Genomic DNA, 22,183 nt, shown 5'->3' with positions numbered 1-22,183 from the left:
TCAGAGAAAGGTATATTTCACAAAATGCACTCCGATAAGAATTTCGTTCAAAGAGGTGTCCCACAAGGCAGCGTGCTGGGTCCCATTTTATTTCTAATTTATATAAATGACTTAATGACTTCATTTCCAGACATAAATTTAACATTGTTTGCGGACGATACTTCTATTGCCTTTCAGGGCACGTGTCTTAATACTCTGCATGATTATGCTGCAAATAAGGTGTCTGAAATACAAAAGTGGATGTACCGTCATAAACTAATTCTCAATTTCGATAAATGCTTTGCGATTTTGTTTAAAACTTCTAAAGCACAACAGTTCGACTTCCATTTAAATGTTGGAAATCAGATAATTAAATCCGTGGATAACACAACATTCTTAGGTGTTACGATAGATGAAAATTTATCGTGGTCATCACATGTCACTAATTTATGTCCAAAACTAGCAAAGGCCGTTTACCAAATCAGGAAGATAAGAGACAGTAGGAGCAGCAACGGCGAAGATTGTATATTACTCTGCATTTGAAAGTTTGCTTGCATATGGGTTAGAATTTTGGGGAAATAGTGTTCATGCTAACGCCGCGTTTAAGTTACAAAAACAAGCAGTTAGAACTTTGCTGTATATAGGCAAACGCGACACTTGCAGAGAAAGATTTAAATCGCTAAATATATTTTCCTTAACGAGCCTTTATATCTATAAAATATCTATTATCATTTTCAAAAACAAACAATCTCTCACTAAATCGTCCGACGTCCATGATTATCCTACAAGGTCAAATACTCAATTAAGACTTCCAAAAGTACACCTATCGCTTTTACAAAATTGCCCTTCCTATATAGGCATCAAAATCTTCAATCACCTGCCTGACTGCATAACATCTAAGCAATCATTAACCAAATTTAAACGCAGCCTGAAATTATGGTTAAAATCGCAGGAATTTTACTCATTAAAAGAGTTCTATAGCTTTCATGATACCAATTCTTAGTTAACATTTCATCATCCATATTATTTCTATTTCTATTCACATTATTAAGGAAAAAAAAATTATTATTTTTTAGTTATTGTATAAACGCTCTATTTTCTTCCCGACACCTGTAATAGGTTTCTTCTGTTTATTTTATAATTTTATTTATACTGTTAGTTAATTGGTTTGTACAGATGTAGGGAATAAATCATTATTATTATTATTATTATTATTATTATTCAGTGGAGACGCGGAAAATTACACAGTATCGCCGTATCCCACGTTCATTTACTGGCCTAAACAGGAAATTTACAAATGTACCGCTTTATAGCGAACAGAAACAAACGTATGTCGGGAAATATAAGGCGATAACAACGCCTATAGCTAGTATTGGTACAATCCTAAAGGAAAACTGAATGCACATTTATTTAGTACTGAAGTACTTCTGTTTATATCCTGGTTACCAAGATCACGCGTACTGTCATAATTTTTATGTGGTGAATAAAACCAAAACTTTACAATGACGACAATTTTGAGGTAACATCGTATCCCCAAGATTTCTCACAGTGACCCTGTATAAAATTGGTAAAATACCTTGTACGACGCCATTTGCTTCCGCTTCCTTTCTTGTTCGCGCATATCTTCCAATAGTTTACGTTCTTCTGTACGTTGACGATCTAAATATAAAAAAGAAGTAACAAACTTGAAAACAAATGAAGCTACATACATTTTTGCTCAATCTCTTCATCGTCCAGTAAAAGAGATACTACTTCTTTGGGTTTCAAAGTGTCGGGTTTGAAATTTCCTCCGCTTATTACCAATTTTTGGATCTGCAAACTGTATTAACATCACAATAACATGAAAGAATATACTCATACCTCGCTCTTCTCTCGAGCTCTTTGTAAGATACGTTCTTCTATTGACCCCTTACAAATTAACCTATACACTGTGACTTGTTTGGTTTGACCTAGTCGATGAGCTCGATCCATCGCTTGCTGATCCACTGTGGGATTCCAATCGCTATCGTAAAATATCACCTAAAAAAACCCGTTACGCAAATTTCGATAGTAATTTTAGATCCTTTACCGTATCTGCAGCAGTGAGATTAATTCCGAGACCCCCCGCTCTGGTTGACAACAAAAATACAAATATATCTGCTCGAGCTTGAAAATCGGCAACCATATCTCTTCTTTCGGATATCTTAGAGGAACCGTCCAAACGCATAAACTTGTGGTGCCTGTGCCACATGTACTCCTAAAAACATTTTGTGAAAACTTACGACTTAAAATGAATTCTTAATTAAATCTATGCACAACTGTTAACAAAACAATTACCTCAAGTAAATCGATCATCCTTGTCATTTGAGAATAAATGAGCACTCGATGACCATCTTCCTTTAACTTCTTGAGCAATGAATCTAATACTGATAATTTTCCAGAATCCGTCACCAAAGTTTCTTTATCTGGTAAGAGAAGCAGAATTATTTTAAGCGTGTGTGTTGGTACTAACATTCACTTTCTACACTACAGACAAACAGAAATACAAAAGAAAGTGGCAACATAGCAATCAGATATGTAGATACAGGTAAGAAGACGAGAGTGGGTTACACGCAGATGACAATTGAAATTCTGCAGAAGGAGCCAAATGAATATGAATGAATAGTGGAAATGCACCATCTCTCGCCTTCGGTATCTGTGCACTACTAATTTAATTTTGATTACTGTGAACTAAAAGTTCAGTACACAGATTACATATCGCTCGGCTCGTCTAATAGTGGTCGCCTGTGCGCAAATCTAATGTAGGTCTATATGGCAGTTTTTTTATCAGTTTTTATTTCATAGTTCTTTTTTGCCGCTAGAGGCCATCTTAATGTACTTTTCTGTATTTTCCATCTCGATTGATTTTCTCAAGTTTTCAATTGCGCGCTGGTTCCTTTAGAGAAGATTATGCTATCATGGTGGTTACCCATGGAAAAAATGTAATAGGCCTTTACTATTCCGTCATTACCTGAAAAGGGATCTTTGTTCGAAATTTGAAATTCGTCATTACACCAATGCGAGATTTCACACACCACCGACGCCAAGTACTTCAGTAAAAGAGGCGTTATTTTGATGTTCAAAGATCCTCAGATACCACATTTCGTTGATATTGTATTCGCCCCATCTTGAGGTAGGAATTAAAAAAAAAATTAAAGAATTGGAAAGAGCATATCCAGTAATCTAAATAAAGCTGTTGCTCTATTCTTCTACGTGATTACTGAGAAAAAATTAAAGAAACACAAATTTTAGAACTTTTGAAGACTATTGTTTCCAAACGAAACATTTTCGGACCCTTGGTTTGTTTCGTTTTATGTCTCTATATCAATCTATGGAGAGTATACACTAAAAATTGTTTTATAAGCGGAGGTGCCGTACATCATCAGTGGAAACCTCTGCAAATCCTCACTAATTCTGCACCTGCCTTAATTACATAATGGACAGGTATCACATATTGCAAATATACAACTTTTGATACACACCACCAGTTTGTGTAGTGTAGAAAGTCAATGACACAAATTTCTCACCTGGAATTAAAATATTTGACCATCCGTAGCGAGGCCTAATAGAGCCGAATAAATCGACAGACGGCTGGGCGATATAGTAGCCGCTATTTTTTATTTCGGTACGCGTAGCCGTGGACCAATAGTATTTGCAAGCCGGCAACGAGTAGTCATCTATGAAACGATTCCAATCCCACATCGCACGCCGTGAATAACAGTACAGCGTCGGAAGGCTTGTATGTATCTACAATCTACAGTTGAAACTAAAGTACTAACATTATGAGGTGCAATACTTTAGGTAATAACGCGAATAAAAATCCAGGTAATGCGGTCGGTTCGCATTCGAGAACTTGAGGGCGTCGGTTTTCGCATGGCAGTTCTTTTTTCTGAAACAAAAGTATAAAATTTCCGGTAAGCCGCTGCCTTAGAAACTTACACAATCATTAACAACGTCAATCACAGATTCGCTTTCTTCCGAATGACCCCTTTTAAACCTAATGTTTTTGTGTTCCACAGTTTCGGACATGTAATGATAAGTGTGAGTTGTATGAGTATAAATAACACGTTCACCACAACTTGCAGATGTGAATACTAAATTCTTAAATACTGTACTTAAGGTAATAGCAGGTACCGACATTCGTAGCAGCGGCCTAAACAGTAATAAGTTTGGCTTTACATTGTCGGAAATTGTCGCTCTATGATAGTAATTAATATCGTTCTGCTCCGCATCATAATACGACTGCCACCTATTAAAAAAAAACTTTTACCTTTAACATACAGGTACTTTTAAGCAACAAACCTCTGCAACATACTACCATAGAAAATTCTATATAGATCCTGAGCTGATAACTTCATAAAATTTAAAAAATTAAATATACTATCACTATCTATACAAGACTGCAATATATACAGAGTAGTAAAATGAAAATAACGATAAATGTTCTGAAATTTTGCTTTTCGTGCATTAAAATCGTAAACCAAATAAGGTATGACGTACTCCCTCGGAGCAATATATACAGGTGATTTGGCATTTCGCCTTTCAAACAATTCCGGATGATTGCACACCTGTAAAAGAGGCACAGCATAATCGTTTTGACTAACAATGTAATGTTTACCTTTCGAAATTGCATAACTAAATTCATTAAATTTGAAGTGAAATTTTTATCGACAGGGTGAGAATCGCCTCCTCCAACCGTGTAATGCAGCAGGTCCTCTATGCGAATTTTTTGCTTCAACGCCATGTACAATAGTTTCTGTCGCATTGTCAACGGGCAGAACAGCATGATTTCAATTTTATCGGAGAGTTCGTTCTCTACATCCTTCTTAATTCGGCGTAACATGAACGGCTTCAAGATCATATGCAACCTTGAAAGATGCTCTAAAAAGAAATATGTTACAACACGTATTTCCATATGGAAGGTTTGTATTGTTTTCATCGTTTCACATTCTTAAATCAACCTTTCCATGTACCAGTACCACAGAGGAGCATGCTTCCAATAAAATGTTGACTCTGGTGCATTATCCTCCATGTTATCGGTATCAGTATATGTTTAGGTAATTGGCAATAAAATATAACAAGTAGAAAGGTTTTTCTACTACTACTTTAGAATCCCGTCATACTTGCTTTATTTGTAACAACAGAATGTCGCCTAGTCTCTGCTACTGAAGTGGAATAATTTCATTCCAACTCTTGTGATGGAATGAGCACATGTAGCGACATCTATTATAGGACCTTCTAAATGACAAACTGTCAACATTTTAATTACACTTGAGCGGGCACAAATTAGTTTTGAATTTTTAAGTACCTGTAGCGTACATTTACCGAATGTGTACCAGTAATAAGTAGATGTACATTTTCGATTACTACAAATGCAACGCGAAAACCTTCTTTATTCATCAAGCAACTTTGACATTTTTTCGCATGCGCAGTGTATGGATCGGGCGTGGTCATTTAGACAAACGTCACTCAAATATGACACAGGGATCTGTTATACCAACCCACCACACACAGACCTATTAACATGTCGATTGTCTACCGCTAATTCTAGTTACAATTTTACAATATATTTTGCAACAATTTGTCGTAGTAGTAGAAAAAATTATGTCTATGACTTATAAGGAATAAGTATTCAACGCTCGTGGAACCGTCACACTCGCCTTCGGCTCGAGTGACGAACTTTCCACTCGCGCGAAATATACCCTATTCCTTACTCGTTATAGAATATACTATTTCGCCCTAAGCCGAGTAACTTCAGCGCATTTTCCATGAATGATCAATACTTCCCAAAAGGACATAGCTATGTGCGCTGTAATTTTCTTTACTAGAGGCATATATGGTTAAAATTTCAAAGAAATATCTCCATAAACAGAAAAGTTGGCGTTTCGCAGTTCGCGCATGAGCACATTTAATTTATGCGATGTTTGTTTTTACTAGAAGCGTTTATGGTTATAATAATAATAATAATATAATAATAATAATAATGTTTATTTAGTAAAAAACAATTTCACATTGTAATACATCGTCACAAACAATACATTTACGAGGTGGTCTTCACAAAATTAATCTTTAGAGATTTTCATAAGTAAAAAAATTGGCATTTTGCAGTCTGCGCATGCGTGGATTTGATTTTTACTATGTACGATATGTTTGCTTTTCCTAATGACATTTGTAGTTTTCGATTTTTACTACATGTGATATGTTTTTCTTTACTAGAAGCATCTATGGTAAACATTTCAAAGAAATATCTTGATAAATAAAAAAGTTGGCACTGACTGCCAGAGCTGTCACAAATCGTTTAAAAAACGATTTAAATCAAAGATGCATTTCATTTTAACAAATGATTTAGATCAAAGATACTTTTGTCAATAAGAAAGTACATATTTAAATAACAAATCATTTTGAGATTTAAATATTTTTTGATTTCAATGGTAATTTCTTTATAGCCAATTACTAGCTCCCCTAATTATTTTAGAGCAAAAGTCTAAATACATTTTTTTTAGAGAAAAAAATACTGCATCTGTTCATATGATTACTTATAGTTTTCCGTTTTTCAAAACCGTAGAAATCCACAAAAAAAATTGCATTTTATAAATCAGTGATGCTTTGGAATCTTTTAACAAACTAAAAGCGCATCGCATCTAAGTAATCGTTATTTGACGTCGAACGATTTTCATATGTAATTTTGTTTCAACTAACCGACGCAAGAAAAAGCGTCTATGGGGTAATGTTTTTTTAGAGAATGTAATGCTGCATCTCCATCGGATACTATTTGTTTATCATTTTCCGGAACCAAAGTACATAATCGAAGAAAAAGAAATTGATTTGAGGAAGAATTGTTCTTAAACTTATATTCGGATTTTCCGCTACGGCAGCCAACTTTGAATGTATTGTCGTTTTCCTGATGGTTTTGACGGACATTTTGAACGTTATTGCACTTGCAGTGATTTAGCACAGTTCCTGTTCTTGGAAACTTGCGCACAATTCTGTCTACTGTGGTAATGCTTGGAATCGGTCGATTGGGGTACTTCACAGTAAATAAGGACGTTACTTGACGGGCATAAAACAACTTTAACATTTCCTGTTTCTCTTCAGTTAATTAAATGATAAACAATTTTGATTCACTAATTTATAAACAAGTATAAATTTAATATAGGTACGTCAAAGGCAAATAATGAAAAGTTACGCTGTTTTTTTAGGCAATTCCAAGGCATATCTGATTTATTTTGTCGATTTCTACGGTTTTGAAAAACGGAAAATTATGTGTAATAGTATGAACAGATATTGACTATAAAGAAATTACCATTGAAATCCCTATGCTGCGTCGCGCTAGGCACCACTCTGTATAAACGTCTACCAAAATAGAACCCGGGTTAATTAGCTTAGAGAATTTGTTAGTATGTATTTAAATCGTCTCTAAAAGATTTAAATCACTCGGAAACGATTTAAATCATATTTTTAAGTTCAAAATCAAAGATAGTTTTCATGAAAATCTTAATTCAAAAATCATTTTCCTTAAAAAGATTTAGATCAAATGATTTAAATCGAAGTATTTCAATCATAAAAAAGATTTAAATCTTATTAAAACTGACAGCTCTGCTGACTGCGCATGCGCACATCTAATTTTTGCAATATCAGTTGTTTGTCTTTAACAGAAGCATCTGTGAATAAAATTTCAAAAAGATATCTCGATAAATAACCGTTGATATCTTTAATCTGATGTTTACAATATGCAAAACATTTGCTTACACTAAAAGCAACTTTGGTTAAAATTTCAAAGAAATATCTCCATAAATAAGAAAGTTGCCATTGGGCAGTATGCGCATGCGCACATCTGCTTTTTACTATATGCGATATGTTTGCCTTCACCAGAAATGTCTGTGGTTAAAATTTCAACCAAATATAAGAATGAATAAGAAAGTCGCCATTGCGCAGTCTGCGCATGCGCACAACTGATTATACAGTGTGTTCGAAATAAGAAGGTCGCCTCAATATCTCTTTTATTTGGCGAAATTGTAGTATGACATTACAATCTATGTGATTGGATCGGAAACTTCCGGTATCAATTCCGGTTTAACAAGAATTGGAGGCAACTTTTGTTTTTCAAGTGCAATGCCTATGTTTTTTTAAGATATTTAAAAAGGGTAATCAATTTGTAGACAATAGCAGACACCGCGCATCATGACAGCACATGGCATGCTAGTTTTCTAATTATTGAATTATGAATATTATTCCTACTATGTTTCTGTTGCACAGGAGTGATAAAAAATATATTTGAGCTTCTTACATATGTAGAACAAAAAGATACAAAAGTTTTACTTGGCACCACACCACCAATTTACCAAACTATCAATTTACGGAACATTTTGACCTTTGAAAGCCTCTGCACTCCCTGGATTATGAACACCTTCAGGAGCTGATGTCGCAGGATCACTGACAAAGGTAAACAAAATAAATTGGTGGAATTGTTTTAATTCTGCAAGTAATACACTGCTAGAAGCTTTGGCTCAATTGGGGGCTGAAGATGTTAGGAACTTATAACTTGGAAGCGTTTGTCAGTTTTATATCCCCCACTGATCGACATAAGAGCGGTACAATGGTTGTTTACACAGAAACAATATAAAGATGAGAACTTTTCTCTAACAAAACCTACACTGAATCCAGCATTGCTAAGGGTTCACCTTCAGTTATTATCAGGACCCATTTCAGCATCCCGATAATACATATAAACCTGTTGCTTATACCATGGAGGAAATACAATAAGAGTTCCAGGCACTTATTAATTTGTGACCACCTTTCACACACCTCACAAGTAGATGGGGATGTAAGCGTGGGAAAATTTTCTTTTAGCGCCATCTGTTGTGTAGAACAGATCACTAAATTGGGTAGCAGAATTAGCGCGCTTATGAACCACTCAAAGCCATGACTTCACGAATTCATTTATAATGTCTGACCTTGAATTGATAAATTTACGTACAATCTCTGTAAATAAAACAAAGAATTTTTGAGTTTTCTTTTATGCCCAATCTTTCAAGAGGATAAATTCCGTAAAAAGAAAAACATTGATTGCACTCTGTTGAATAATTAATTGCAATTCTATATCACTGGATTTGTATTTCGTCCAAGTTGAGTGTTAAGTAAAACCATAGGAAAATCATTGAACTCGCTTAATGCTTATGGAAGAAAGAGCAACATGACCCCTGCTCGCCGCGTTGGTGAAAATCACCGAAATGTATGTGCCTCGGTATGTGCTGTACAGGGTGTCCCATTAATAATGGTCACAGGCCATATCCATGGAACTGTTAATTGCACAGCTTCGGGAAAAAAATTTTGTTAACAAAAGGGGTCAAGATAAATCGCTGGAAATTATTTTCAAGTTTCTAGCTTCGCCGTCAGAGGGCGTACGATTCATGGTTAAGTAGAAAAATGACTTTTTTTCTAAAATATTCCCAACGAACATGCTTAAAAAATACATGCATAGCAATCTAGCACATAAAATATGACGGGTAGGAGAAGGGGAACATCTATTTAAGAAATCGAATGTAACTTCGGTTTAGGTTAACCGATTTTCACATAATAGGTCTTGTTGGAAAGAGCTGTCTTCGTGGAATCAGATTTTACATTAATAGAGTCTTTTTAGTAAATGTGATGAGTGGTAGAGAGCGCGATGTGACATTAACATAAACTTTGCAGGTTTTTTTGCAAATTTCAAATGGAACGACATAATTATATGATCAGTGAAAACCGCATTTTGATATCTGTTTCCTAGAGATATTGCGAAAATACGAATATTCACAAATGTTAATTGCAATATTTATGCTAATCCAAATTGGCTTTGAAACAAAAGAAACACAATACCACGTAAAAAACTGTCAAAGTTTATCACAACCTGTCGCATCCTTTCATTAAACGTATTCGTGCGAATTATCACCAGCCCATTTCAAATTTAGTGGCATACGACATGCTTGCCATTTATTTCGAGTGTCATCAAAATGCAATGGTTGCATCAAGAGTATATGCTGTAAGGTATCCTGAAAGAGGAAATAACCTCTGGTGTCTGATGCTGTATAATTGAAGGGAAAATTATTGGTCCCTATTTATTTAATGAAACCCTTAATGGTGAGGTGTATGTAAATTTTCTGAGGAATGAATTACCGACTCTGCTTGAAGATGTAACATTGGAAACCAGGCGCGAACTATGTATTTTCAACACAATGGGTGCCCAGCACATTTCTGGGTAAATGTGTGAGAGTACTTGAATTTGTATTATCCTGGTAAATGGATAGGAAGAGGAAGTATTTTTCCATGGCCAGCTAGGTCACCCGACCTTACTTGCTTAGACTTCTATTTGTGGGGAAGGATAAAAGACCTAGTCCTTCAAACAAGGCCAACTACAAGAGACGACATGGTGGAGATGCAATTCATAGCATATCTATGGCTGAAATTGAAGCAGCTGTTTTCTCTACTCAGCTGGCAGAGACTTCGTCTTTGTATCGAAAATGATGGCAGACAGTTTGAACATCTACGTTAATTATAATTACTATTTCTTATTTAATTCGTATTTGACATAATTATGTGTTGCTATGTGTTCATTTATTTCAAAACCAACTTAGATGAATATAAATATTGCAATTAAAATTTGTGAATGTTCGTATTTTCGCCATCTTTAGGAAGCAGATATCAAAATGCGGTTTTCACTGATATTTTCACTGTTTCATCTTACTTGATAATATCATATAATAATTATATCGTTCCATTTGAAATTTTCAAAAAAACTTGTAAAGTTTATGTTAATGTCACATTGCGCCCTCTACCACTCACCACATTTACTAAAAAAAACTCTATTAATGTAAAATCTGATTCCACGAACACAGCTTTCCAACAAGACCTATTATGTGAAAATCGGTTAACCTAAACCGAAGTTACATTTGATTTCTTAAATAGATGTTCCCCTTCTCCTACCCCTCATATTTTATGAGCTAGAGCAATATGTGCTGCATCAAAATTATGCAAAATTGATACAAGATTGCTATGCATGTATTTTTTATGCATGTTTGTCGGGTATATTTTAGAAAAAAAATGACTCATTTTTCTACTTAACCATGACTCGTACGCCCTCTAGCGGCGAAGCTAGAAACTTCAAAATAATTTCCAGCGACTTCTCTTGACCCCTTTTGTTAACAAAATTTTTTTCCCTAAGCTGTGCAATTAACGGTTCCATAGATATGGCATGTGACCATTATTAATGGGACACCCTGTACATACTGTCACTAGCGGCACATTATAGATAAGAGGTTTATTGATAGATCGTTTGCTCGTTGGAAATTTCAAACCAATGTTTAACTTTCTCGCGTACGACGCAATGCTAAATAATCTTCATGTCCGCTTATTCGCTTACCAATAACCTAACAAAGCCTATTTAGTTTTTTTGTAGAAATTAATGTGACCTATCCGTTCATACCATTGATTTCCATTTTCTAAATTCTGGCACTACGTAAAAGAAATATGACATGAGAAAAAAATCGTGTGAGATCGAAGGGACGACGCATCCGGAGTTTCTGAGTAGATTTTGCCGTTTACAAGGACCACCCTGTATAATAACGATTGGTTTGAGCTTCGTTACGCAGAAAAACGTAATTTTGAGAAGTTTCTGTGATGCCATGGAGACAAGGAGATACCGTAATTAATTAGTCCGCCTACACCCGCTGATGGAATTTTGGAATTATTTTTGTAACCACCGAAGGGTATTGTTCTGGAGAAGATGAAGGACAATTAACGTTTTTTGGTTTCAGCGCCGTTAATTGTTTATAAGCTGTTTATGTTCCCCGTAATAAGTAAAAGCAAGGATAGAACAAATTTTGAAGCGAGTTGTTTTGCTCGCTATCAGTTAGCGTCGTGTCTGCAAAATGTTAAATAACCGCCACCTGCTCTGAGTCCGAAAACTTGCAATTAACATACAGTTAATTAATGTAATGAGTTCATGAGCTTCCGTTGTGTCTTTTGAGTATGTATAATTAGCATGCACTAATTAAATAAAGGAGCGCCGGTTGAGACGATTGTGGTGTCAAACTTTGCGCGCTTAATTAAGGAATCGATTCCCAGATGTTCGGGAATTTTAGGACTAACAGGAGCCAAATAGATTAAAAATGGAATTGATTCGTTTTGATTTCGTATTGAATACGCTACGGTTTGGATTTTCCTTGTACCACTTCTACCAAATTGGGTTTCCTTTATAAGCGAAACGCTCAATTTTGGAAGGATCTTTTGCGTTCTACTTGCCGTAAGTAAGTCCGAAATATCTTTTGCATCTTTAGCGGTCCACCGACTGTACAAGATCTTTTTCTCATTTTTCATCTTTTGCGTTCTACATGCCAGACGTAAGTTTGATATTTTTGCCTGTTTCCAACCGCGATATAAATTTCCGAAAGTAAGCCGTTTTAGTGATTGTATAGGGGGGGAATTGTTTTTATCCGTTTTCCCAAATTTGCCTAATTACTTTTCTTCCGCTACGGAATTTGCCGGTAGGCCATATTTTGTTTTAGCGTTCCAGACATTACCGCCGCCATTTGCTGGACCTGACCGCCGAATACCTGGAATTATCATCTCTGATTAAGACTACTTCCGAGGCTACCGAAACCGACCCGTCCGTCCGTAATTACCGCCGACATCGTCCAGGCGCGAGATTATCGTCTGGTAGCGCCCGAGTCCGTCCGTTCCCTGTACCGCCGTTTTGACGTTTTGCCGCCGACTACCGCTTGAGAAATTACAATATACTTTGTATCAATATCTTTCATTAAATTACACTCGAACAATAACTCTACTAATTGGGTTTTAATTCCTCCAGCACCGGCTATGCGCGAGCAGCCAAAGTTCGTCGCAACGTGGTGCTTTTTCAGTTTTTGCCGAAGAAGATAGGAAAAAACTAAAAAATCACCAACGCTAGTAACTACCCTCGAGGATGGCGCCCGGATGTCGCTAACCCTACATCATGTAGCCGAGTTAATGATTTTGAACTTTCTGTCCGTCCGTCCATCTGTGGACACGATAGCTCACTAACGGTTCCAAATTTTCCAGTTCTGTTTTTACCAATAGGTCAAGAGACTAATTGATTAAATTTTGGTCAATATTCGTCAACCGGGAGTGACTTTATCGCTCGTTGTCTATATTGCTGCAGATTATTATGAGTAGAAAATGCTTATTAAAAACTGTTTTCTCTAGGACAAAGGGTTCCTGAGATATTCGCAAAAACTAAATTTTTTTTTCAATTTCAACACCCTGTATTTCAAGTCTTTGTGCATTTTAGAGGGTAGGATAATAGCAACTTTTTTTCAAATTTTTGGCCGAGCTATCACATCCTGAAGTCCTGCGCATATATTATGAAACACGCTGTATAGTACACGGATAGATACATAGAAATACTTCTTGTGTAATTTGACAGAGTAGATACCATTACACTCACTTTCATCAATTCCAGTTTTATTTTCCGCATGACTTTCGATATCCTTCGAGAACCACTCATTGAATTCCTCATGTGAATCGAAAAGTGTGGGCATGATGAAATGCAACAGCGCCCATAACTCGGCCATACTATTTTGTATCGGCGTACCACTCAAAAGCAGTCGATTTCTACAGCTGAAACCTAAAAGTGTTTTCCAACGCATACTGAAAAAATTAAAACTTTAGCGAGCGAAATTTGTCAACTTGTACATAATGCACCTGCTGGTACTTTTTATTGCTTGCGCCTCATCCAAAATCATATACTGCCATTTAATTCGGTTAAAATATTTAATATCGGTGATAACTATTTGATAACTTGTCACGACGATATGGAAACTGGCCTGTTTCGTATGCATATCCCTATGATCCCAAAATTGACGTAAAATCTTCCGCTCCTAAACTCAAAGGAGGTATGTAAGAAATCAACACATAGATAGTACGTACATTTGGATTTCCCCAGTACGGGACAACTTTAAAATCTGGCACAAACTTTGCAATCTCCTGCTGCCAATTGTGCAAAGTAGAAGCTGGAGAGATGATCAAAAACGGTCCCCAAACAGCTAAAAAGATTGGTTTAATGTATTAACACCAAAAAAACTCACTTACAATACTTCTCCGCTATATGGCACAGAAACGCAATACTTTGCACAGTCTTTCCCAGACCCATCTCATCGGCTAAAATCCCACTAATACCTTGATCGTATAAGTTGGCTAACCAATTCATGCCCCTTAATTGATAACCCTTAAGTGTACCACGAAATTCGTTAGGCTGCGGATGTTCTCCGTCCGTTGAGTCTAGCATCTTACAATCGATCAACGAGTTGGCTTGCATATCAAAATGCTTCGTTCGCGCTCTCTCACTTAAAAACGCCTCTTCCGCATTTTTCTTAGCTTTCGCCTTCATAAACTCGCAATCATAATCGTCAATGTTAGATAAACGCGGATTCTTCTCTTCGTCTAGCTGGCTGAGGATGCGTAGCTGCTCCTCTGGCGAACCCGTTCCTAATTTCTTCGACATAAAATGAGCGTACAATTCCGTTTGAGTAATCAAGAAGTTAAGTTTTCTCTGCTGACGTTTGGCTTCGACAAATTCAAAGTCTATTTTACGCTGTTCCTCCGCTTCTTTTTCTAACTTTCTTCTGATTTCCCTATCAACCCGCTTAGACCTCTTCCAATATGCTAAATTCTCCCTCACCAGTCGCTTCATACGCCATTGCTGTTCTTTAACGACACGTGCAGATTGTAGCTAAAAGTTTTAACTTGAAATAGTAGCACTTAATACGCATACGTATACATACCGCCTTTTGACGGACGACTTTCTGACATTGTAAAGCGATTCGCTTACATTGCATCAGCATTTCTTTGTGTTTATTAATTTTTGCTCGGTGTTGTTTACTGAGTTCCTTTTTAACAATGCTAGTAAACACCTTTTTACGTTTTACTGTCATGGTATCCTCCCACTTTCGTTTTGATTCCTCATCCTTAAACTTGCGAGCTTTCTTCTTATTAGTAAGTCCGGAAGGTCCAGGCTGTACCATGTGATTTCTCATTTCAGAGTGAACGTTGGCGTCTTCGTCCTGCATGTGACCATCCATATCCATTTGCAATCCCAGACAACCTTCATTCTAAAAATTAGGGATGAAAACACGGCGACAACTGTTCCACTGTACCGAATTCTCGTCGACGACATCTGAAAAGATCATGCAATGCGAAGACTTGGCCGTTTCCTCTTTGATCACTTTCTTCCTTGCTGGTTTGGGTCGCACCTTTTTTATTTCGGGATATTTATCACAGCTGGATAGCAGGCCGACGCTATAATACATGTTTTGGGATATTTTCTGCAAAATCAATTAACTGTAAATACTTGTCATGTGTAAATAGTGATAATAGGCAATTCATACAGGGTCTGTTGAGGCTTTGTATATTTATTAGAAGTAGGCCAACGGATTCAAAAGCGAGCTCCAAGAAAGTGGTGATACGTAACGGTATTATGTTCAAGTAAAACGGATTCATTGAAGGTTTATACCTAAACTAAATGAAATTCACTGTAGATAACTATAGGTACTTTTAATGAGCTTGTTTCAAGAGACTTCCAAATGACAAAGATAATTCACTACTTTATAACGCCAAGTATGCATTATTCCGAGGGGTCATCCACCACGCAAAATACTGTACACCAAATGCCAATTTGGCAGATTATTGCCAATAATCTTTGTACTGCGCCTTAATGCTTTTATAACGCTTGATCACTGCCTTGTAATTCCTGTAATGCTTGGTTACTGTCGATGGGTCCGATATGTAATATGTTTAGGAGTAGACCTCGGAGTAGACTACATGCAAGAAATTGAGAATTCCACACTTTATGACAAAGTTCTGGAATTTTTATGGCGGATATTGTATACTTACTACATTAGCAAGAGCCCGTTCTCGCAGAACTTTATTATAATAAACGCCTTATGAAACATTTCCGACCCACTCAGACTTTTGTTGGCATTTTTAGATGTGGAATCTTCCCCTTTTGACTTGCCTCAACATGTGGATTTAAGGCTCCTCTGTAGCCAATTTGTATTTCAGTGTTATTGCAATTGGTTAGACCACCAACAATACACACTTTCTTTTCATCATTGCAAGGAATATCCACTATCGAGAATTTGTTAGACTTCAACTACAAAAGCGGCATTTCATAAAAAAGTTTAGCTATTTTTCCAATATGGCGGATTGACTACAGAGGAGCCTTAAACATATGCCATATACATGTGATATAAAAACTTCAGAATTTTTGAATGCAAAATCTATATCTCAGCATCCGCTCTACCGTGCTCTACTATTATAATGCTTTTTCCGAGGCTTTCTCGATATCTATTGAACTAAGTAATTCTATGAGTTGATACCGGAGTTAATACAGTAAAATAAGGAAGAAGTAGAAATAGTTTTTGGAAAAATATTAGGGTGTATATACAGGCTGATTCAAATTCGAGGGCCACCATGGGGATCTCGGGAACTGTAAGAGATAGCGTATTTTGATACTTAACAAAATGCAGTTTTGAAACTGAAAAAATTCCTACTACTTTCGGAGATATCCGGAAAAAAAACGAAATTTTGCCGAAAAGATGCCACTTTTAAATTTTAATTTTGACGTTTCGTCTAAAGTCAACCAACATCAACTTTGTTTTTTCTTGTGGAAATCATTTTTACTTTTTGTCATTTGATAGAGAATTTTTTTTCTGATTTCAAAAATGTAAACATCACTTTTAATCAGAAAAAAATTCTCCATCAAATGACACAAAAAGTAAAAATTACTTCCATAAGAAAAAAACAAAGTTGATGATGGTTAATCGGAAACTAGCATCTTGCAGAGGGAAAAAAGTGGAGATACTAATGTTACTTATTTTGAAAAAAATTTTTTAATAACTTCAGTAAAAAATAAAAACGATTTTGCAAAATTTCGTTTTTTCCGGATATCTCCAAAAGTCGTAGAAATTTTTTCAGTTTCAAAACCGCATTTTGTTAAGCATCAAACCACGCAACTTTGCCAAATTTAAACTACCTATCTATCTCTTACAGTTCTCGAGATCCACATGGTGGCCCTCGAATTTGAATCAGCCCGTATCTCGGCCTGTACAGGGTGTTTTTTTGGGAGCTTTCGTTAAACGTTCCTGGGAAAGTAAAATAGGTAGGTTTTTGAAAATTTGTACTTAGGAGTTACTCTGAAGGCCGAATCGATGTAAAATATTTTCAAAATGGCCGCACTTCCGGGAACACCGGAAGTAGATCTTCGTTATTTTAAATAGCAACCCCCATTTTTTATTGGATTTTTAGATTCTACTTGAAATTTCAGTTCTTTTGATACCCATATGTCGATATCTGGCGTTTATGGTTTTTAAGTTATTTTGACTTTAAGAAAAAAATGGCGGATTCAGATGGTACCTTGATAATTGATTACTTGAAAACGGTTGTAGTCATGGCAAACCTATTTTTATCAGTGCATAGAGAATAAATAGGGCTTTCTTTTAGTGTACTTAAAAAAAAAGTTAAGTTGCGTACAACCGCACCTATGGAGATCCAAATTTAAGAAACTTCAAAGACTATAAACCCAGTTTTTTTAAATGGAATGACCATGTTCTTACTATTGCATGAGATAGAGAATCGAAATTGGCATATTTTGATATTACGTGTTCCTATAGCTATCTCAAACAGTTTCGGATTTATTCCCATTTCATTGAATTGATCTCGGAATTGATGCCATTTTTTTCGCATTTTCTTTTTTAGTAGTTGGTCATGATTTTATAACAATCGAATTTTAAACAAATCAAGGAATGGATTCTTTAATATCATTGATTCTAGTCCTAAATAATTCATTAATAAATAAGTCATTTATTAAAGATATAGGAGGGAAAACTGATTCAGAGGGGTAATGCGATATCTGTTCTGGCAACAATTCCATACCAAAAATGTTTCAACGAACTTTTTTACATTTTGCATTGAATTTATTTTGTTAATCTTGCATTTGCAATTTAATTCATTTTCTTAAATATTCTCTTGTAGAGCATTGTATCACTTGTGCTTCAACGGTTTGTAGTGCATTTGGGGGTACAACATTTCGTGAATTAATTTGAATTAACGTAATTAATTTGAATTAACGTAATTAATTTGAATTATTGTGAATGAATTTGAAGTAACGTGAATTAATTTGAATTAACGTGCATTAATTTGAATTAGCGTGAATTAATTAGAAATAACCGGAATTAATATGAATTTACGTGAATTATTTTGAATTAACGTGAATTCATTTGAATGTGAGTACTTGTTTCCCCACTGGGGTCAAAGGGCATGCTGGAACGGTAGGTAATGAGAAAGCCAATGAGTTAGCCTGTCTGGGCTCAAAACAGGTGTTTTATGGCCATAAGTTATTTTTTGAAATTTTACAAAAAAATATTTTTAAAAAGTTAAAATGTTTATTATTTTGATGTTCAAAAATGTGGAAAAATTGGAACATTTTTGGAAAAACTTTCCCAAATTTTGGCATATGGCGGAATTCAGCTTTAAAACACACAGTGTGGGTAAAGATAAAAAAACTATTTTTTGAAAGTAGTATTAATTATTTTCAGTAATTTTGGGAACAGAAAAAAGTTTCAAATAAAAGTTTTAGTATTTTATATGTACCAAATAAAAATGTAATTAATTGATTTAATTCATTATACAAGGAGTACCCAGCAACATATGTTTTCAATATCTTTAATGTATATTAAAGATGGTTTTTGGTTAAAAAAATAAAAATCGTTTTACTTCAGGATCAATTTCGTAAAAATAAGCGAAAACCATGCTTCGGACAAAGAAAAACCAGAAAATCAAATTTGCTCAAAAATGAATGAGGATTTAAAAAATAATGTTTATTTTAAGAGGAAGCAGTGGCGTAGTACTCAAAAAATTTTCAATGCAAAAGCCGTACAGACGCTACTGGTAGAGAAAATTATGAAATGATGCATAGAAGACATGTACCAAATTTCATAAAGATTTCTACAATATTATCTCTGTTATTATTAAAAAAACTGATTTTTTTTTAAAACTTTACCACCTTGAATCTCAAACATTAAAACGCTTAGGACATACGTTCATAGGAAGTTTTTTTTCTTAAAATGTTTCCAAAAATCACCTCCTTAAAATATATTAGCATGTTTTTAAGGAACACCTGTATGTAAGTATGGACTTAATTTGTCATGTGACAATTAAGTGAATAACCAAACCTATGTCTATTATTACCTGTGTAGACAGAAGCACCTTCTTCCGTTCCATATTCATCTTTTGCATATGAATGTAATTGTCCACGCAAATATCCTGATCGCCTTCCTGAAGCACGTTCATTAGCCATGTCCTTTGCGAATTGTTTGGGTTGTAATTAAAAAAATCTTGCAGTTCCACTTCATTTTGACCTAAAGCAATAAAATTTGTTGAAGAACTGTTTCATCAGCAAGAACAAAGAACTGAGAAGTTTCTCACTTCTTCAAATTTTCAATTTTGAACTTGTGTTTATGTGACTATCCACAACAAAGCACATAAGAGCTGGGTTATAGCGCGCACTGACTGTTTGAGTACATATTTTTGCCACAACTTTCAAAGTTTTTAGGCTTATGGTCTTAGCTAGCCACTTGCTAGTTCTGCAAATAGGTTTACTATTTGTATTCAGATTAGAAATATTGAAGTTTTCAGGAGAAATGTGTACGACTATTTGAATTTAAGTGCTCGAAACTTCACATTTTGTGAAGAATTTACACAATTCGGTAATCTTTTCAAACTTCAAAAGATAACTTAAAATCAGCTATAAAGACATATAACATTGTTTAAAGACTTATGGTGTAGTGTACAAGGACTTTAGCATTCCTAAAAAATCACACGTCCCTCGTACACTACCCATCACATCAAAATGTCAATGTCAGTAGTAAGTTGAATTAGAGTAGGGCTCTTGGGCCTATTATGGTAGGGATGCTTAAATATGTCCCAAAATGTATATACAGGTCAAATGTAAAATTTCAACCCTCTACAACAGCCACGTATAATGGTAGTTGTATAAGAGTGAGTTTTTTTTCAACCACCCCTTGTACGTGGCCGCAGGGGGTTGAAATTTTACATTTGACATGTTTGAGGGGTGCGACATATCTGAGCATCCCTACCATCGTAGACCCAAGAGCCCTACTCTAACCGTACGCTCACCCTCATCGTATTGTTCTTGATCGACTTCAACAGTTTCTTCATCTACAATAACCTCATCATCTTCGTCCTCCGTCGTATCCGAATCGACGTCCCTATTTTGATCCCAAATCTCTCTAAGGAACGTTAGATTGGTCGCATTCTCGATTCGCTGCAGGTGTATTGGTTTCGAGCATCCGGGAGTTGCCAATTGTGTGTCGGTCTCCGTTTCCATTATAAGGATAAAAACAATCCTTTAAAACAATACTGGAAAATATATACAATCGGCAAAATGGTAAGGAGACTGGCTCAATGTTCTGCGGAAAGCGTTCGATAATTTTCACTTAAAACTATACCACTTACTGCTTGTTTTGATTATTCATAGTTTAATTAGAGATACCATAATAAAGCATAATTGTCAATTTAAGAAAGTTAGGTTATATTTTAAAAACTTGACAAAGAAGGAAACTGTAACAATTAACAAAGAGTGCATTCGCTTGTGCAAGTGATAGTCGCATACAAGGTGCGTCAATGCCCAACGCATTCGATTATATTATATAAAATCATGATACTTATATGTAGTATGGTTGTAGCCGGCCGTCTGCTGCCGTCATGTGGGCACCGAAATTTTAAAATGAGAGTACAATTGAATAAAATGTTTCAATTTGTGCCAATACGAGATTCAAATTATTTTTTGAGACTGGCGTTATCTACCCTCAATGTCGGGGCACTTATTGTATGCAAAAAACTTTGATTACTTCAAATCGCTATAATTTTTGGTGCAAATTTTTAATTAATTTGTGGTTATGTTTCGATTAAATAGTCTTCGCTGAACGCGACTATCCCAGGGATGAGAATAATATTGTGTAGTGCACTTAACCCTTAGATTCTACGTAAACATAGACATACGATATACAATTCGACATATGGAAGTACCGATTGTTTAAGGGTCTTCCTTAGTGTTATCCTTATCCAACTGACAAAACATTCATTTTTTGAGCGGTCTTAAAGAAAATTTTATCAATAGCAAAAATTACGCAATCCGTCGGAAATCGAGAATGTCATTGAAAATAACTTATCTGCGCACAATAGTTGGGTGAACGACTGAATGCACTCTATTTGTAGTCTATTTGCCGAGTTCAGGGTCAAAGATATCAACTTCGCACTAATTTCCTCTTTGCAATTTATTTTTTGAATTTGAGAGTCACAAAAATGTTTGACTTACGTTTTTACGGCTTCACTTATATAGTTTGAATTGAAATTAGAGTAGTTCCATGTCATTTCTTTTTCGCACAGAAATCACACCCGGAGTGAAACTTGATCGCGCGCGCTTCTACGCAAAAATTTCCGTGAGTCCCTCATGATCCAGATCATTAAACTGAATTGGACCCTGAACGGGAAAAATGTTCCCTGGCTTACCTGGGCATCGATTCCCGAAGTTAGTCGGTATGCTCCGTGATGTGCATGTGATGTGACCGGCTGCCATGACGTCATGATCGTATACGATAGGGATAAGTTCAAGTTAGCGCATTCCCGAATCGTGGACAAACTTTATGCGCTAACCAATCACAGACAAGAATTGAACTGTCATTTGTCAGTTTTGTATTTTGTTTTGTTTTTGCATTATGGATACTGCTATTAATAACCAGAAAATCCTCGAACAATTCTATGTTTTATTTCACAGAAAATATGTGAATTTATAGGTTAGGGCACTGAATAACCTCTATAGCAAAACAGCTGCAAGATCCGTCCTGTAGCTGCAACTGCGCATGACTTTCACGCAACGAGTGGTCTAGACCAGTCGTTGCGTTCGATCAACTTTTCGCTCGATGTGGTAGATTCGAGAATGCAGTGGCATTGACGTTCACATCAAGGTCAGTCGATGTGAACAAAACACATCTTCGGGAATCGACGCCCTGAATTTTTTCTCTTGCAGTTTGACGCGGACGCTATTGCGGTTTACAATTTCATTTTCCAGCTGCGTGAACTTTTTTTACCAACTCCG

At 35.7% G+C, this 22,183-nt stretch overlaps 1 protein-coding gene across 3 annotated transcripts in view; it reads right to left on the bottom strand.

Annotated features, from left to right (window-relative positions):
- The window catches only part of LOC116165546 (chromatin-remodeling ATPase INO80), a 28,488-nt gene extending 6,958 nt beyond the window's left edge, over positions 1-21,530 (bottom strand). Inside the window, exons 1-19 of one of the 3 annotated variants that reach the window (XM_031480085.1) lie at positions 21,404-21,530; positions 20,203-20,445; positions 19,255-19,424; positions 15,165-15,332; positions 14,793-15,119; positions 14,101-14,740; positions 13,939-14,054; positions 13,714-13,889; positions 13,457-13,659; positions 4,616-4,878; positions 4,300-4,565; positions 3,937-4,246; positions 3,794-3,886; positions 3,525-3,744; positions 2,296-2,423; positions 2,048-2,215; positions 1,840-1,998; positions 1,689-1,791; positions 1,556-1,638 (exon numbers count right to left, since the gene is read on the bottom strand). In XM_031480085.1, coding sequence (XP_031335945.1) covers positions 1,556-1,638; positions 1,689-1,791; positions 1,840-1,998; positions 2,048-2,215; positions 2,296-2,423; positions 3,525-3,744; positions 3,794-3,886; positions 3,937-4,246; positions 4,300-4,565; positions 4,616-4,878; positions 13,457-13,659; positions 13,714-13,889; positions 13,939-14,054; positions 14,101-14,740; positions 14,793-15,119; positions 15,165-15,332; positions 19,255-19,424; positions 20,203-20,413 — 3,804 coding nt within the window. In that variant the 5' untranslated portion in view covers positions 20,414-20,445; positions 21,404-21,530. Of the gene's footprint in view, positions 1-1,555; positions 1,639-1,688; positions 1,792-1,839; positions 1,999-2,047; positions 2,216-2,295; positions 2,424-3,524; positions 3,745-3,793; positions 3,887-3,936; positions 4,247-4,299; positions 4,566-4,615; positions 4,879-13,456; positions 13,660-13,713; positions 13,890-13,938; positions 14,055-14,100; positions 14,741-14,792; positions 15,120-15,164; positions 15,333-19,254; positions 19,425-20,202; positions 20,496-20,541; positions 20,867-21,403 lie in introns of those variants that run through there. The other 2 variants (XM_031480084.1, XM_031480086.1) reach the window with 2 other exon arrangements.
- Between the last annotated feature and the right edge of the window lie 653 nt (positions 21,531-22,183).

This window comes from Photinus pyralis, unplaced genomic scaffold (genome assembly GCF_008802855.1).
Source record: "Photinus pyralis isolate 1611_PpyrPB1 unplaced genomic scaffold, Ppyr1.3 Ppyr1.4_LG3a, whole genome shotgun sequence".
Taxonomy (NCBI): domain Eukaryota; kingdom Metazoa; phylum Arthropoda; class Insecta; order Coleoptera; family Lampyridae; genus Photinus; species Photinus pyralis.
The sequence above is the reverse complement of the archived record's forward strand: the minus strand, read 5'-3'. Positions and strand labels throughout refer to the sequence as shown.